Source organism: Corapipo altera, unplaced genomic scaffold (genome assembly GCF_003945725.1).
Source record: "Corapipo altera isolate COAL_440 unplaced genomic scaffold, ASM394572v1 75, whole genome shotgun sequence".
NCBI lineage: Eukaryota > Metazoa > Chordata > Aves > Passeriformes > Pipridae > Corapipo > Corapipo altera.
This window is the reverse complement of record NW_020884887.1, coordinates 1504545-1522779: the sequence shown is the minus strand read 5'-3', so window position 1 is coordinate 1522779 and position 18235 is coordinate 1504545. Positions and strand designations below refer to the sequence as shown.

Genomic DNA, 18235 nt, shown 5'->3' with positions numbered 1-18235 from the left:
AACCATATATAACATCATATAACCATATATAACATCATATAACCATACTCCTGTGCTGTTTCCCTCTTACTGATAGAAAACAAGGCTGGCAACAGATACTTAAAACATTTGAAATTTGTTTTCCAGTCATTGCTTCAATGCACATGCAATGCCCTGACCCCCTGATTTTAAGTCTTTCTGTCTGTCATTTCTTAGCATCACATCTCATTTTGCAAGCCAGATGTGTGGCTGACTTGTAATCACTCCTAGATAGGCATATGGGTGAGTTTAGATGAGTTGGTGCTAAGGGTGGGAGAGAGACATTCGAATTCAGCCTGAACCTTCTGAGCTTTTAAGGCATTTACATCAAACTTCATTTTCACTGCTCAAGGCAGTGAATTCAAATTCCCCATCCCAGGTCCCACTGGAATTACTTCTTACAGTCTGACTCTATACCTCATTGCCACAAATTTGCTTGTTCTCCTACATGATTTCAAACAAATAAGTTAACATAATGTGTGCTTTGGATTTCTGCTTCTGCTACAAAAACCTCACTGAAAGGGTGAGTTCTTGCTGTGCACTTCATATACTTATTTATATTTGTACTAAGTTCATAAAAACACTATTCTGCACTTCTCTGGGCACTCACTGTGCTTATATATTTAACTTAGGTAGTTACATATACATACACTTATATATAAGTAAGGTAATAACACTCCCATTAGACTAAGATTACTGGAAAAAGGTTCAAATGAGTAAAATCTGCTATTTTGCTACTGTTACTCATTTCTGTGTGCATTCAGAGCCTCATGCAGGAGTCCTGGGCAGGCCAGCCTACAGCTGGCTCCTCATTATCACCACGATCAGAGCCCACCCATAGACATGAAGTGTTTGTTGGGCAGTTACACGTGAACTTGAAGACCTATTCTTCCTCCCTCAGTAGTTGTCCATATCCAGATGAATCATCCTGTGGCATATTTCTAAAGATGTCACACCAGTTATGCCTCTGTGACTTGTGTTGCCCTCTTCCCAAATCTACACCAGGTCTAGAACACTTCCAAAACTCACCTATGCTGTCAATGAAACACCTGCACACAACAAACGAAAGCCCAAAGCACTTAAGAACCAACCAGAACAAGAAGAGTTTGGAAAGAACAACTAGTTTCTAGACAGAAAAAGAAAAGAACCTTTAAGAAAAGCCAATCAAAAGAAAACCCAGAAAAGATTTGAAGAACCAAATATAAGTCAATTACCTGATAGATTAAATAGGAACTAAAAATAATGTTCTTAGTTATCTGGGCACCTAGTAATTGCATCCATTTTTAAATACTTTGCTATGGAATTAACAGCAAACTGGATTGCAGCTGACAAAAAAAAAAAAAAAGCCATTTTGCTTTAGTGTTTTCCAGCCAGCCAAACTCACGTCAGCTGTGAAACGTTTGTCACCCAGGGTAAGGACAGCAAATCCATCCTGCAGATTTATGTTTACAAGCATTTGGGAACAAATGTTCCCACTTGAACGCCCATATGAACCATAAGCACCCAATATGTTTGTATCGCTACGTTCAGTTTTTGTTAGCAGATCTTCAACTTTCTGAACAATGTTTCACCAAATCAATGTGGCACTGCCACATATCCTTCAAGAACAGGACATGGAGCATATGTCACAACTCTTGTGCATATTCACCAGGGAGTTTCCTACCACCTACATGAAAGCATAGGTCTATTTCTTTAATTCGTAAAAGCAAATGGCATCCATCTACTTTTGCCATTTATGTGATGGCTCTTGCATTTGAGTCCCTCACCCTTTAATATGTTTATTCCTCCACCCCACAGATGCTCAGCTGTCAGCAGTGTCATGAGGAACTGAACGTGTCCCTTCCAGTTCCACTAACCTACATAATTTCCAATTTAAAATGTGCTTCCCTGGCCTTGGGACATGTAAATACCAATCTAAAACACAGAACAGGGAGAGTTTATACCAAAAGTGCTGAATACCACTCACTGCAATAGTTACTGATGATGTTGCTATTGTCACAAAATACATTTATAAAGATATAGGTAAAACATGTATAACAGCATTAGTGTTTTATTGAACTGCAGTGCCTGAAAGTAAAAACATCATCAGAACCCTACTGATATCTGATACCCTCACAAAACCTTAATTCTTGGGGAGAACCAAAAATCAGGCTAACAGGTGGAGAAGCCTGTTTTTCAGCTTTCCCTCTGGATCACTAATCACTTGGAGACATTAACTGCTGGACAAGGAATAACTTGACTCTGGATCTGAAGCTTCACAGTTCAGAAATCCAAGTATCAAGAGACAACCATAATCTCCAAAACAACAGACACTGCAGAAACAGGATGATAGGTCACCTCCAAAGGGATTTATTCCATCTTGCAGGAGACTTGAGCAACTTAGAAGTCTGTACTTATCTATAAATGCAGGACTTGTAATTGAACAGAAGTGGGAAAGAATTATTCCATTAAACCCCAGTAAAAACAGCATCATGAAATAACTGCATGCCCAATTTAAAAACAAAAATATAGATATAGGTAGAAGATGGCTTACTATTAAAAAATTTGGTTGGTATTAAATAATTTGTGCATCTTACATCTGACATCAACAGGAAATATTGCAGAGGCAGGTTTATATACAGAATTTCTTAGAAGTTACAGGCTTCAGTATTTTTCTCAGCAAATTGCTATTTCTTTTTATATTTTTTAAGGAAATAATTTCAAAAGGAAATATTTTAACACGAACCTTCAGGTCATCTTAGGCATTGTGATTTCTTCAATACAAATGCTTATGTATCTGAACTGTTAATTCACTTACATTGATTCATTTGCTTACTGGCCACTGAATAATGATTCTACAAGACTTACAAAATTGAAGTCATTAACAAAGAAATTTAAAAATTAGCTCAATCCTTATGGCCTTGAAATTTCCTTGCTAAATGGCATACTTTAATAGTATTTTTTTCCTGACATTAGTCCATTAAAACTCATAGGAGAGAAAGCTGCTTCCTCTGCCAGGATTGTCATGACAAAAAGGCAGTCATGTGCAAGAAAACTTGTCCTCCCTGGTAGGATTGGGCAGCAAGTTTGGATCACAAGAGCACACCAGTCACCTTACCTGACCCTTTACACCAAACCTCAAACATCTCTTCCCCGCTGAGATGTGACAGCGCCGAAATAAAACGGCCAGAGAAAAGCCCTGCCCTGAAGTTTTCTCCCTGGCAACCAAAGCAACAATTCCTTTGTAAGTAGGTAAAGAGGATACCTGCACAACTGGCTTCCCAGGACATTTCTCCTATCCTTCTCAGGCTGAGAGAGCTGCTTATTGCCCAACTTACTGCAAAAGGTTTGCTGCTCCCCCCACCCCACCCGCCTGAACATTAACCCTTAATTACGCTTTCAGCTGCTCCTCATCAAGGGAGAGCACCACGTCTTTGAACTGCAACGATAGCTCGAGTCAGAGAGCTAAAATCCGAGCAAAAAAATCCATCCCCACCAACAAACCCCCGCTAAAACGCTTCAGGTAATTGCGAGTCCCCCTCCTTTCCCCACTCAGTGAATCACTCCAGGCAAACCACTTGACCTCCTGGCAGCATCTTCCCTGTAAGACTGGGTTTAAAAGCAGGACCTAATCAATAGCTGTTCCTGCACGCGACCTGAGTTTAAGCATATAAATGAAATACAAAATAAAGCGGGTTCAAGGGTGAAACTCGCCAACAGGGGCTACCGAGGGGTCACAAAAGAAAGCAGAAGGAAGAAATAAAAAGGAAAAAAAAAATCAATCTCATTTCTAAAGCTGATTTTCACACCAAAAAGCGCCATTTCCCACCCCACGTCATGACAAGCAATTTTTAATATGCATGAAAGAGCCTTGTTTCGCTGCCCTGAGAAGCAGGCTGGGTGCTCCTATGTTGGGCACCTGGAAAAGCAGCAAGAGCTGCTTACAGGGATCTTAATGCAAACCATTTGCCTTAACATTTCTTGTTCCCCACACCACAGTTTTATACAGCCCATTAGCTTCTCTCTTTAAATTCTAGGGTTTGGGGGGATTGGTTTTGTTGTTGGTTTTTTGGTGGGGTTTTTTTGTTTGTTTGTTTTTTGAAAAGCATCATTCTATGTTCCAGTATTAACATACTGTGACTGCCTTATAAACAACTTATGATTGACAGAATATTGATGCAGACTTTACATACAGCAATTCTTTTGATCATTCAAAAAGCCTTATGTTCCTTCAAAAGAACAAGGCAGAAATCCTCACTTTCCCCAGTAAAACAGGAGAAAGGAAGAAGAATTCTAAGTGTGAAAATGCACCTCAGACAAGCTGTGTACAGGTATTTCACAGTGTTACTGCACTACTGCTCAGTGAGTTGGAAAAATAACTCCAAAAAGAGCTTTGAAAAAAAAAAAAAAACAACAACCAAACCACAAAAGACTGGAGCAGAGGTTACTTCCCCATGAAGATAGAATTCTCCCATTTCTTTCTCTGACATTTATGGGACTACTAAAGGGTAAACAAAAGCAAAATTAGATCCCACAGGCTTTTGGTAGGGGAAAAAAATGTGAAGGAAAATGATATTCCATACCAGAAATCAGTTGTACAAATGAGACCATCATCTCACAGCCCTTTTCTATTGCTGCTCTCACACTCTCCCTGGGTCATCTGGTCTTAAACAAAAGGGATTTTATTCTTGCCTACCTCAAAGCTATTATACTAAAGCCATTCTCAAATTTGCACCTAGATAATCAACTTTTCACTATTTCTATTAATCTCATAACATATATTTGAGTGCCTGAGAATCCCTCTGTGCTTCACTCAGATCCTTATTTTATATCGGAAGAAAACATTGCAGATCCAAGCATAAATATTGGGGTCTTTTTTAAAATAGAATTAGGATCCTCCACAGGATCTTCTTAATATCCATGCAGGATTTACATGATCTGAGCTTCCTCTGAGGAAATTTTCAAATGATGCAGCAATGTAGCTGTTTAAAAGGACTGTGTAACATGGTGAGCATATGTTCATATAAAACCACCTTGTGATACAAAGACCGTAAAACGCAACTATCCCATTACAGTTTAATTCTTTTTTTTTCCCCAAAAAAATGTTTTCCTTTCAAGGCATAACGATTTTGAATTGAACTGAAGTGCAGGTGGCTCCGTTCTCCTACAGCCACTTCATCTCAGGGAGCCACCCAACTGCAGGGTAGCGAAGCCATGGAACAGACTGAATGGGAAACACAATCGTTCCCTTCTGGGCTCTAAATGTGGCAAGAAACTACACAGGCTTCGTCATTATTGTTGTTTTAAATACCCAGCTCTGCTCTCACACAGAAAGCTGCAGCTGAGTTCAGGGCTGGGGTCAAGAAGGGGGGGACATCCATCTAGTTTCATGGTTGAGGAAGAGTGCTACAGGAAATCTAGTCTCCCAATCAATTACTGAAATTAATTTTTGAGCCCATTTCATTGCCTTCTGGGAAAACAAGGATCCATTTACTTACCTGTTTAGCAGTAGTGTTTTCATTGCTTTTATAAATGAAGTTGGATTAAAAATAATAATTGTGTTCCCCAGAAAAAGTGATGCAGTAAATTAAGAAATGAGGAAGTTTTATTCATAGAATCACAGAATGGTTTGGGTTTGAATGGATCTCACAGATCATCCAGTTCCAACCCTCTGCTACAGGCAGGGGCACTTTAAAAGCTACAGCAAATCCAGGCACACTGCTGCCTATTTACAAAATGAAACATCAAAACTTAATCCCTGTGAAATGGTAAAACAACTGAGGACCCCAGAAACCCACAATGTCCCTGCCTTGAAAGCCAAAAAGCATCTTGGCTCTTCAAAACAATTTCTGAGCAGCAGGTCATCTCCAGTGGGCACAGAAATGGTCCTGCCAGACCAGTCCCATGGCAAAGAGTGGCACTGCCAGGGATGGACCTGGCACTGCCCAACCCTGATCTGCCAAAAGATCCTTTTTCTCTCTAACTATCAGGCGTGTTGCACTGACCAAAAAGCCAAAAAGAAACACAGGGGGGAGAGAAAAAAAGGGGGGGAAAAAAAAAAAAAGACAACTCAAGCTGTGGTTTTAACTTTGTCCAGCTGGGAAGGTCAAAAGGAGAAGGCAAACTTTGTTCTGCTGGTGGACAGTATTTACAACCCCCCTTTAGCCATGGAGTCTGCACTAAAATGATATTGCTGTGCTGTTTTGGCTAGAGACTGCACACACTGACCCCTCCATGCCCAGCACAGCACCGGAATAATTCCATACAAAAGGTTTGCATTAAATGTAATGAAGCAAATGACAAAATCAATAAACCTGGAATGGTGAGGCTATCATAAAAATGATGTAAATTCAGAGTTCACAGTGGTTATGAAGCTATTTAGATTCATAATTAAAACCAGTACTGTCTCTTTTTTTTTCAGAATAAAAGTTCCTCTTGACAATCAGAGATGAATGCTGCAGGAAATCTTCAGCAAATGTATTCAGAATTAAGGTATGGCAAAAAGACAGCATAAATTATAGAAAGATAAACTGTAGGCATAGCTTAGCCTAAACACGTACGTAATAAAGAAAATTTGATTTCCATACTTTTTCAACTGATGTCTCATCCCATTTTAATCAAGTTTTATATCAAAAAGACAGTAAGAATACCACATAGCCTGTTTTTAAATCAAGGTACTTTCTGGAGTTTGTTTCTGTCAAAGAGACTCTTGTAAGACTATTAAAACAGAAAAGGGCCAAATCTGCTATTCATTACTGTCCCTACAAAAGCAGTGCTGCAGCCTGGGTGCTGCACCAAAATGGAGCTGTGCTTTATTAGGGTAAAAGAATAATGAGCCTAGAAAGCACAGAGCAGAGCCCTGAGAACTAAGTAAGCAGATAAATAATCTCTGGAAATAACAACAGTCACCCTGACTTTTTGTAGCAGATTTCAAACCCCAGATAAAGGATCCCATTCAAGCTTAGGAGTGAGGTTTTCTTATACCAAGCTCTGGACCTGGTGCTTGTGGTCTCATTTAAAAATTTCCACCAATGTTACATTTAAGCAAGTGAATTATGTGCAACTTAAATCTCCAGACTCCCAGATTTTACCTTTTTTTCACCTAATCAAACAGAAAATTTAAAAGTGACCACCAAGCCTGGGGCCCTCCCACCCAAATACTGAATTTTTTCAGTCTCCTGTGCCAGATTCACGTCACTGTGCCAGATGTGCCACGTTCCTGATGGGACACAGCACATCCATGTCCCTCTTTCAAAGCCCCACTGATGACCAGCCTACAGAGCTGCACTGCTCATGCCTGCAGGAGAAGCCCTCTTAGACAGGAGAAGACAATAAATTATGCAAAATATAAAGCACAGGGAAGATAATAACAGAATTTGAAGTACATGGAAAGGATGACTTAGGTCTATGTGGTGCACTTCATCTTTCTTGTCATCAGCATTAGGATTTTACCATATAAACAATTAAAGTACAGCCTTTAAAGAATGCTTGAAATACGTCTCCAGAAAAGGAAAAAATAATTGGTATTAATGCTTGTCTTATGCCTACAAGAAATATTTAACAATCTATGGTTTGCCCAAAAATTGATATTGAAACCAATATATACAGAAATTGGGGAAATCAATATTATGTATAACCTTATTATGGAGGTAGAAAGCTCTGATTAGCATCAGAAAGATGAAAATTTAAAAAATATTAAATGCCACCAAACATACATCCTCCACTACAACATAGTGCTGGCTTATGTACTTCTATTTTATAGGTAGAACACACTTAAGAGGTATTTCAGCTTTTATTTATCTGACATTTTACTCAGGGGAAAGCAAACTTTACAGTGAGGAAATCTGTTTCTCGGGAGTGATGGTTCAGCTTTTAATAAGTTGCCAGTGACAGATCCCTTGTGGCTACTTGAGCCCACAACTACAGGCATCCATGAAATAAATACTTCCTGAAATGCAAGTGGACAGGAGAATAGAGCAGACATCCACTCTACTTAATGCAGATGTTTTCATTTAAAAAAAAAATTTTAAAAAAAGAAAATAAAAAGAGTGGTGCATTTTCAATCTGTGCAATCAATCTCAAGAGATGTACAAGTCGTAGTTTAGCACATTCAACAGATTTAAGATCATTTGGTGCTGGTTAGTCCACCTTGTGTTTTATTTATTAGAAAGGGACATGGGAAAGGGGATTTAAAAAAACCAAAAAGTGTAGTCTGATCACACTACCAAATACAACATAAGTTTAAATACTTCCTGAAATGGTTTTGGGGTTTTCCAGTATTTCTCCTGTGTGCTGCAGCACTTGTAGGTTATTAGTCTGTACGTGTCTGTTCCGTTGCTCCCTGATGCAGATGGGACCATCTGAGGTTGTTGAGGAGGAATGCAAGGAAGCAGCATTCCCAGTGGCAGCTCTGCTCATAAAATACAGGAATACTGAGCAGGTTGGGACCAAACCCTGCAGCTGATCACATGAATCACAGGATCCTAGACTCTCATAATTTGGGTTGGAAGGGACTAAATCTCATCCACTTCTACCCCCTGCCATGGGCAGGGACACCTTCCACTAGCCCAGGTTGCTCCAAGCCCCATCCAACCTGGCCTTGGACACTTCCAGGGATGGGGCAGCCACAGCTCCTCTGGGCAACCTGTGCCAGGGCCTCACCACCCTCACAGGAAGAATTTCTTCCTAATATCCAACCAAAATCTGCTCTCTGTCAGTTTAAAGCCACTCCCCCCTGTCCTATCACCACATGCCCTTGTAAAATGTCCCCTGAAGAGCTGATATAACACTACTGCCAAGCATTTGCAAAAATGCACTGTCAAGACTGAAACTGGCTTACTCACTAGCAAGATCACTGCTGAACTGGCATCTCTGAGCATCAGTGCACAATGCAAAAATCCTACGAAACTTTCTTCCCACTGAGGTAATTTTGAATAATGCCTACTCCTTATGATGTTAAAAGAGATACATGCAGAAGTTTCAGTGTTGCAATGACACTTGAAATACACAGTATTTCACGACAGCTCTGATAAACTGGCAGAGAGCACAGTTATTCAGAAGGCGCTGCCTCTGTGTACCATATTCTAGAAAAATGCAGAACTAGGTCCTTATTCAAGAGCCCTTGCTCACCCTCAGCCTGCACAGGGATACCAGAGGAGCCCTCCCTGAAGGCAGGGCACACACCCCTGTGTCCAGGATGCTGTGCTCCCACAAACCTTCAGGAAGTACAGACGGAATCTGCATCACCTCCCCTTCCCAACACAGCACAGCACAGACAGAGAGGAAAAAGGCTCTGCAAATTCACTGGAGGCAGAGAGAAAACTGAGATTAAAAGAATGCAGTTTCTGAATTAAATTTCAAGTTTTCATCTCTGTGTTCCTAACAGGCTCTCCCTTGGCTACGGCTGCAGCAGTTAGGATGTTCCTGATGGAAATAGGGCCAGCAGGAAGCACCTTCAGCTAGGACAAAGGAAAACACAAGTCCCCCCTACACCTTCTTGCCTGCCCAAAGCCAGACTTAAGGCACAGTGTTCAGGGTTTCTGGCTTTATTCTCTGATTTTTACTATAAGATAGACAAGAGAAGTAATTTAGAAAGATCAGTGCAGGTGGATTTTAAAGGTTAGTGATTCAGAGCTGAATGAAGTAGAAAACAAAACCAAGGGATGATATACCACCAAGTGATCTCAGGCAGCAGAGCCAAGAGCAGCTCCCTGGGCAGAACAGGCAGCCAGGCAGGGCCTGCAAAGGTGGGCCACGAGTCTCAACTAAAAATGAAGCAGCGAGCTCTGTGTCTGGCCCTTCATATGAGGGTGTAAAGAGATGAACATGATTGTCTCCCAAAATGTCCTCTGCTACCACTCAGGGTCTCTCTCTCTCTCTCTCTCTGCTTGGTTGGTTTTGCACATCTCACCTCAAGTGCACCGTGCACTGTGCAGGGAACATGCACGTGCATTCCAATCAATCATATCTTTTTAATGAGTTAATTGTGAAATATATGCTTTTTGCATTTGTTACAAGGGACAGAACAGATGGCAAAAGCTCAAAGTAATGTATTCATAAAATTAACCGACGCTGCAGGTGGTGTTTCTCCATAGAAGGTGGTAAGTGGGTAACGTGTTATTTTAATGTTATAATAATGCTGCATGACAATGAAATTTCTAGGAAAGCAAATGTGATGGCCACAGAGATCTCTCTTGAATTCATTATGGTCACTATCACAATGAAGACTAATTACAGGAGAGAGAAAGGAATACACTGTTGGAATACATTGAGTGCAGCGTGAATTTATGGGTAAGGGGAAGGAAAGTTATTTACAAATCTTTACGGTTGAAGTAAAATGATCTTTTCACCCCTTAAAGAAGGCAAAAGGTTTGTCTCCAATATTTCAAATAGCTGTTTCCATACGCCTCACCTGTTTTGCCAGCTCTGAAAACACTTAAAAATACCAGCTGAGATCAAAACAACCTGAAATCTCTTCCATAACAGAAACGTATCCTTTCCTTTAATTTTCATTATTCATATTTAAAATATACTGTGCTTTTCATGCACACCATCAAATACAGACACCTATTGTTCAGTCCATTGAAAGATACATAAGCAAGTACACAAACCAACATGTGATAATCAATTCTCCTCTAGGCATTTCTTTTCTTTTATTTGAATCCAACCACTGGCTTCAGTAGACTTATTCCAGATTTTACAACAAAGGAGTGGAAAATCTGGCCAACTGTTCATCTCCCTCCTTTTGTTTTATTTTACTGCAAACTGCAACAGTAACAGTGAATACTGTACACAAATGTCAAGAAACTAAGGCCAGGAATTTCAGAGGGCTCTGGATAATAGCTTCCCTAGAGAACCCAGACTAAAGAAGTTACTTTTTGTAGTGTAACATTTCATTAAGATCTACTGCATATTTATGTAGGGCAAATAACTCACAATCACTTGCTTTCTGCTGGTGAAACAGCTACACACAAATCAACCATTATTTTCTTGGATTTATTTGTTATTTTAATTTGACAGGTATGTTTAGTTATTTCTATGGCTGAATGGCAAAAATTACAAATATGCTCTGCAGTGCTGGTTGTGATGGATTAAAAAGAAAAAAATTCCATAGGAACGTTTCTATATTTTGTGTAGGTGAATGTCAAATAACTCTTAATGTAAAGAGCAAGTTCAGCTTTTTCCAAAACCTGAACGTGCAATCTAGATGTTTAATTTTTGTAAAAGTCACATGGATCGATGCTAATAGTAGATGCATGCAGAAAAAGTAAGAGTACCTTCCAGGAAAAGCCATTTAACAAATAAGGAACTGAAACTAATAGGTACAACAATATTTTACAGTACTCAGAGAGCTCTGATTTTTCACACTGCATAGGTAATGTAACCACTAGGAAAATAAATGTGTACTGACTTGCAGAAGTGTTAAATGTTACATATGTGCTGATGCATTCCTGCATTTTTTTTTTAAAAAAATTAATCTCAATGCTTTATTTCTTCCTCCAAGAGCACCTTTAGGGCTATCAAGAAGGATATTACCCTCAATTTGCTAAGTGGCCCCAGGACGCCAGGAAAGCAGCTTGCAGGTCTAGTGATATGAGCTATTATCTCATGTGTGCCTGGGAAATATTTAGACAGAAATGCAATGAGCCTACATTATCATGACAGATGAACCTCTGAGCTTGTGGTATTCTGAATGCCAATGCTAAAGTATCCTATAGCCAAAGCCTACAAGAGATAAAAGGCAGAAGCTGAACAGGTACAGAACTGAGTTCTGGTGAATCAAGAACAAGAAATGGCAGCAAATCCTCACAGAAAAAGCAATGAGTGTGTCATTCCATGTGGTTCCAGTGGGGTTCAAAAGGGGTGGTTGCTCAGCCAGGTTGGCTCCCCCTCTGCTCTGCTGCTCTGTCATTCTCCTCACATATCTGTGCTGCATATTCCTCTTCCCTTTGCCATGAATCATTTCACTTCCTTGCTTGGGACAGATTTTGTAGACTCATAGAATGGTTTGGATTGGAAGGGACATAAAGCTCATCTTGTTCCACCCTCTGCCATGGGGTGGAACCATTCCACACCTTCCACTAGCCCAGGTTGCCCCAAGCCCCATCCAACCTGGCCTTGGACACTTCCAGGGATGGGGCAGCCACAGCTTCTCTGGGCAACCTGTGCCAGGGCCTCACCACTCTCACAGGGAAGAATTCCTTCCTAATATCAAGCTCTGTATATTCCTATTCTGGGTGCCTGGCTGCCCTCAGTAAGGTAGGCTGTGCAGGCTTATTCAACAGCACCTGCAGGAATGCCTCACCAGAGGAGCACTCACCTGAATGCCAAGATGTGATTCAAGCAGGGGAAACGTGCAGAAACCCAAGAACCAGCTCCATATATTTTTATGATGAAAGGCTATGGCTGACAGTGCTGAGATAGCCCAAAGCTCAAAGAGACCCAAACCCATATACTTTAATTCTTGAAATAAATGTGCTTACTTGGGGCTAGAATCCTGCAAGAAACATTTCCTGTCCTCTAAGTAATAAGGAACAGAAATTGAATACAGGTGCATTCTGCAGGCTGGCCCTCTCTTGCCCTTTCTTGTTCAGCTCTTAGGACCACTGAGCAGCATTTATGCATCTACTCTACAGTATGTTCAAAGTGTCAGCTTTTGCCAAATTATCATATAAATTCACTACTGGTAATGGACATTATGTGCTCATGACACTTTCTGAAAGCTGTATAATTACTTCTGTATTTCAATTAGGAATGAAGTTACTAATTTATTCTTTGTCTGCAGATTCTTCCTTTGATTTTGTACTCAAACAGCAGAAAACACTTCATATGAAAATCATTCAGACAACAAAATTTCCCCCACTTGGGAGTTTGAAAACCTCCAATTTCTGCTTTGGCTTCATTTTGTGCAAAAACAGTGGCTTTCCTGATATTTAAAAGCTCTTCTTTAGCACAGCCCTTATCCAAGCCCATTTTCTTGGGCTCACTGCTCTGCTAAAAGAATGACAAAAGATAGAAAGCTTTTACCATTTAAAGAGAAAGACAAGGTGAAAAATATCTTGAAACATTGCTTTTTATAATACTTTTTTTTTTCCTCCTATCATCTTAACATTTACTTTTTTAAATGACAAAAATCATATTGGCACCAAGCCAGTTCTGCAGCCCCGGTGCTCAGGGCCATCACCAAAGACTCTCAGTGTTTTGCACACACAGCAGCACCTCTGCCCTTAAATTCACCAAACAGATTTTTTTTTACACTAGAGTGTTCCAGCTGGACACACCCTGTGACTTTGTGTCACTTATGACCACGTTGAGACAGGGTAATTCTCACAGGGTTTCCAAATGGCACCCACTGTAATTTATATTGAGCCCTCAGGCTGAGTATTTTGGAGCTTGTATCCAAAAGGAATTCATGCCCTGGCTCAGTCTATTGCATCAACTCTGCATTCTTTCCTGAGGGAAGCTTTCCAAGCTGCTGTTAAAGACTGCATTAATCTAGAGACTTTCATCTGCTCTAGCACTTGCTGTGTCCCTGTTATAATATCTACAGAGTTATTATTTTTGCCATGACATGGGGACACTTTTTGTAGGACTTGGAAGAATTTGAGGTCACGTTAAATGTCAAGCCACGAAAACAGAGACCATTCCACGCCAGCCTTTCCCTATATGAATTTTAAATATAAATTGGAAAAGGTTGGGGAGCGTGGGAGAATGTGTAGCTTTATTTCTTACGTCTCAGAGTCTCCAAGATCCCTCACAAACACGCTTTTATAGGGTGGGAGAACTCTGAGACAGTACAATAAATCAGCAGAGCGATAACCATAGAAACAGGCAACCCTGCTGCTCTCCCTTCAGTGTGTACGTGGCAGAGGCACCAGGCATGAGCAGTGCAGGTGTTGGAACAGCTGGATGGCACCAAAAGGCAAAAGAGGCTCATTCTCCTCCTCCGTTGGCGTGGTCATCCCTGGGACTCAAGAGGGAGAGGCTTGGTTGCCAAGTCTAGACTTAGAATGGCAATTGGCATGTTAAAGGCACTGCTTAAAGTTTTAAGAGCTTTAAATATTAACTTGGTTCAACTCGCATCACACCCTTATGGTTATTGCTGTAGAAATTTTAATGTGTTTCCAGCAGCAAGTTGGCTCAAGAGTTTGCCATGTTTCTCTCAGCAACTCACAGGCCACCACTCTGTGTCTGGAAACAAGAGTCACCTGCTCTAATGAACCACCCTGGGTACACAACTCACACAGTTCTTACCAAAAAAGAATGTCTACAGATATGAGGGGAAAGTCTGCTCCTCCTGCTATTTATCTAAACAATCAGTGCTCGTGGCTCACATCAGCAATCTGTCAGACTACTGAGCTTCGAGCTCCTGCTGAGCCAGAGGCTGGACTAGATGACCTCCAGAGGTCACTCCAAACCAGAATTATTTTATGATTCTGTGATAAACTCAGTACTCATCAGAGACAGAAGCAGTAGCTATAGGGAAGTATTTCTGATACTGTGTCTTTTAAAGCAAAATAACAGATACTGCCTAACTTGACAGTCACAATTTGTTGTTGAAGTTTTAAATCCTGACATTTATAGAGCTCCTGTAAGCACTCCAGCCAGTCATCCCTTGATATCAGCTCAGGGAAAGGAGAAAAACCCTGGTTCCTTCTGCACTGAGAGTGGGTGCATAAATCAAAGCACCTGTGATTATTGTGACAGCTTGCCAGAGGTGAACTAAACTCTGAATGCAAAGCTTGCTATTTTAAATAAAGTCAGACAACTAACAATGAATTATAGCTGGGAAAGTTAGATTTTCTGAGACAAAAGACTATCTATTGTTCCTCTAGATCACACAATGTAAGTAAAGCTCATGCTAACATGGCAAAAAAGCCACTCTTCTGTCTAAAATCCACAAATTTTTTCCTGCTATAAACTATATTCTTCGTATTTTCCTGTGTCTTGAAAACTAGACCTGCTCACACAGGTCCTCTGATGCTCCTCCACTGAAGAGGAACATCAGAGTAAGTGGCTTCTCAAGATGTGTTTTCTCATGCTGATATTCAGGTAAAAAGGCCTCTTGTTACCAGAACAGCTAAAGTCACTGTTGAATATGCACAAAGTGAGTGACAAACCACTGAAGAAGCACAGGCTTAGTGTGCTGAATGACTGCAGAAACAGCTGTAAGTGTTATGTCTACAAGTGTTCATATTCTGTACATCCCAAAGCCTCCAAAGGCATCTGCACAGTGCTCAGAAAAAAAAAACCATAGGTATGTTGCAAGACTTTGTACAAAAGGGTTTCTTTTTAGATCTCCTTTACCTGATTCTTCTACTAAATAAATGTTACAGAAAACAGTTAGGACAGCCTAGCTTCATCAGCATCAAAAATAAACTCCTATTTTCTCTCTTTAATGGCTTTTACAAATTATTTTAACATTCAATACCAACGGTCAAAGCATGCACAGTTAACTGCCCACAGTATTTATATTTTTTTTTAATTTTCTGATGTTTGCTCTCAACCACTGTGACTGTGTGCCACATTTTGTCATATTTATTGTCCACACCAGCGGTGGAACAGAAGATTTATTCTAAGTGAAACATTTCAATTTCATCCCTGAACTCTAACAGTACTTTTCCTATGCATATCTTTCTTCAGGGCAATAGTGCAGGAAAGGGTAAAGCATTTAAGAACACTTTTTTTCCTTTGCTCAAAACTTCCCCAGGGGCATTCAAAGTGTGGACCAAAGTAGCCTGTGAGGCCCCTGACAAAAAGCTGCAGGGTCTGCAGGTCCCTTTGGTGTTGCACAGAGCTAAACAAATGGTAGCCAAACACATAATAACAGCCAGATGTAACCCAGGGAGAGTGGTTTTCACCACAAATATTAATGAAGTTGTCACTTACAAGTTCTTCACATCGATGATTCCTCGAAAGGCTTTTCTAGGGATTCCTTTTATCTGATTTTCACTCAGGTCCCTAAATAAGGGAAGAGGAAAAAAAAATACACTGTATTAACAAAGAGAACACATTTCTCAAATCTACATGAGATAATGGAACATCCACGTGCTTGGAAAAGTAGATGTTTCTGGATTTGATACACCACATGATGTTTTCAATTTTCTTTCACTCCTCTAGAGGTCTGTGGAATGAGCTGAAATGACTCCACAACAAAACCCACCAGAATTCGTGATACCAGTGACAGAACTTCTAGAAAACATCCCTCACATGTAGTCATGACACTGGCACAATGCAGGATTTGCTGTCAGAGTACCTGCAGCCAAACCTGGTGCCTTGGAATTACAACCCTGTAGTGTAAATGAAATTTTCTCAGTATGCTCCTGTTGGTTTACTGACTGCAAAAATACTTGGCTACCCCTGCTCAGTTTACAGCCTCTTATTTGAAATTAATATTCAGGAAAAACATGACAATCATTCTCTTGTAAGCTTTGTAAATTCACAGTGAAAAGATTTTAATCCACCACATTAAGAACCCCACTGCAGTGTGAATCAATAGCAACAACTGAATTTTTAACCTTGCTTAAAAACAAATAACCAACATCAAGTCAAAAAGCCTTTCTAGTACTAAAACATTACAAATGTTTCCATTTGTATTATTACATCTTCATTGTGAGTTCAGGTTATAGTTTCCTGTCACCCAACCTGCATTCAGGTGCTTTTTCCCTTTTTGCACCATAAGTATTTCCAAATCTGCAACCCTCCAGCAGTGCAGGTGCAGGCAGGAAGGAGGGCATCAGGAATGGGAGGGAGATGGACACAAACCCAGAAAGCTGGGATGTTTTCATGCTAAGGAAAAGCAGCACTCACCCTGATTTCCTTGCTGGTGCCCTGTCAGCAGGGAGGAGAGGGAGCAACTTCAGCCTGGTTTAGGTTACAAAGCCGGGGGTAAGAGAGTTGTGTAAGAAGGGGACACGAAGGCAGATGAGTGGGAAAGAAAAATATAAGAAATGAGCAAATGGAAGGCAGGGATGGCTGGACAAAAGGACAAAGAAAGGTGATACTGCAGCCCAGGGAATTACACAGTGCATCGTTTTGGGTGACTGTGTCCCTGTGTTACACAAGCCCAGCATTTTGCCCCCTTTTCAGAAAGAAACTCTGGATTTCTAATGACTATTAAGAGGGAATGGCAGGAATCTGTACTCACCCCCAGACACTCTTTTCTGTAAGTACATTTAGTGTTGCAGCAAGCTCCCTTTCTAGCCTCTCCCAAATTGGTTTTATCAAATGAGAGGCCAGAAATCAGAGCCTGTCACAAAAGCCCACATTGACACTGTGGGTCAAGATGTGTCACACAGGCCTTTCTTCTGCTTTCCATCAGGCAGATAAGAAAAAAAAGGGGACTATGTCCTTGTCATGGGACTAATTCAATTTATACCAGTCATGCAGTCTACACCAAATTCTCAAAGTAGGTACAATTGTCCATTCAGACTATCACAAACAAAAATGTGCTGCTGCATACAAGTCCCTTTTTCAAGTCAGATTAAAATTCTTTGTGACCTTCACAATTTGTTTAACACTGATCCACACTCTGACCTCTCCTTCACCTCCCCTTTATTTTGCCAGCAACAAAATATTCGTTCTTTTAAAGACAGACCTTCAACCCAGACAAATGATCTGGCAACCCAGAGAAAGTAAAGGGTACTTCAGACCCAGAAGAAGGAAGTCTTATGCTGAAGACCGATTTCATGACAGGGAGTCACTTTGGTGTGACAGTGAGGCACAGCAGAGCCCCAGCCAATGGGAAAAGCGTGACAAAATGGCTTAGGAAGGCAAAAATTAGTCAGATCTGAAGGGAAGACGCACGCAAAGCAGAACAAAAAGGGCTTGAAAAAGTAGAACTGTGTGGTCAAAGAAAACCACACTAAATCCGCCAGTGCCTCAAGTTGCATTTGTCTGGCATTTTATTGTGCATTATTTCAAATCATGTTTAAAAATAAGTTAGGTTTAAAAGTTATTTTTTCTAGCATTACTGTGTTCTAAAAGGGCTAATTTATGTTTTTGCTTTCTGCTTTTTCTTTATGCTCAACTCTCAACCTGCAGTCAGCAAAACCAGGGGACTGTAGGAAGTTCATCCATTTCCTATGAAAACCATTCTTGTAAACTGTATTATTTTCATTTTCTATTAGGCACTCTCCTCTAGGTACCACTACTGCATAAATCTCTCCAGTGGGCTGAAGAACTGCCAGCCTTGCATGGCCCTAATGACACAGCATGGAGGAAAATTCACCAACGCATA

The 18235-nt window shown here is 40.5% G+C and overlaps 1 protein-coding gene across 2 annotated transcripts in view; it reads right to left on the bottom strand.

Annotated features, from left to right (window-relative positions):
* Positions 1-18235, bottom strand: part of SLIT3 (slit guidance ligand 3) — a 477403-nt gene that overhangs the window by 219224 nt on the left and 239944 nt on the right. For both annotated transcript variants that reach the window (XM_027643335.1, XM_027643336.1), the window contains one exon: positions 15886-15957. In XM_027643335.1, coding sequence (XP_027499136.1) covers positions 15886-15957 — 72 coding nt within the window. The remainder of the gene's footprint in view (positions 1-15885; positions 15958-18235) is intronic.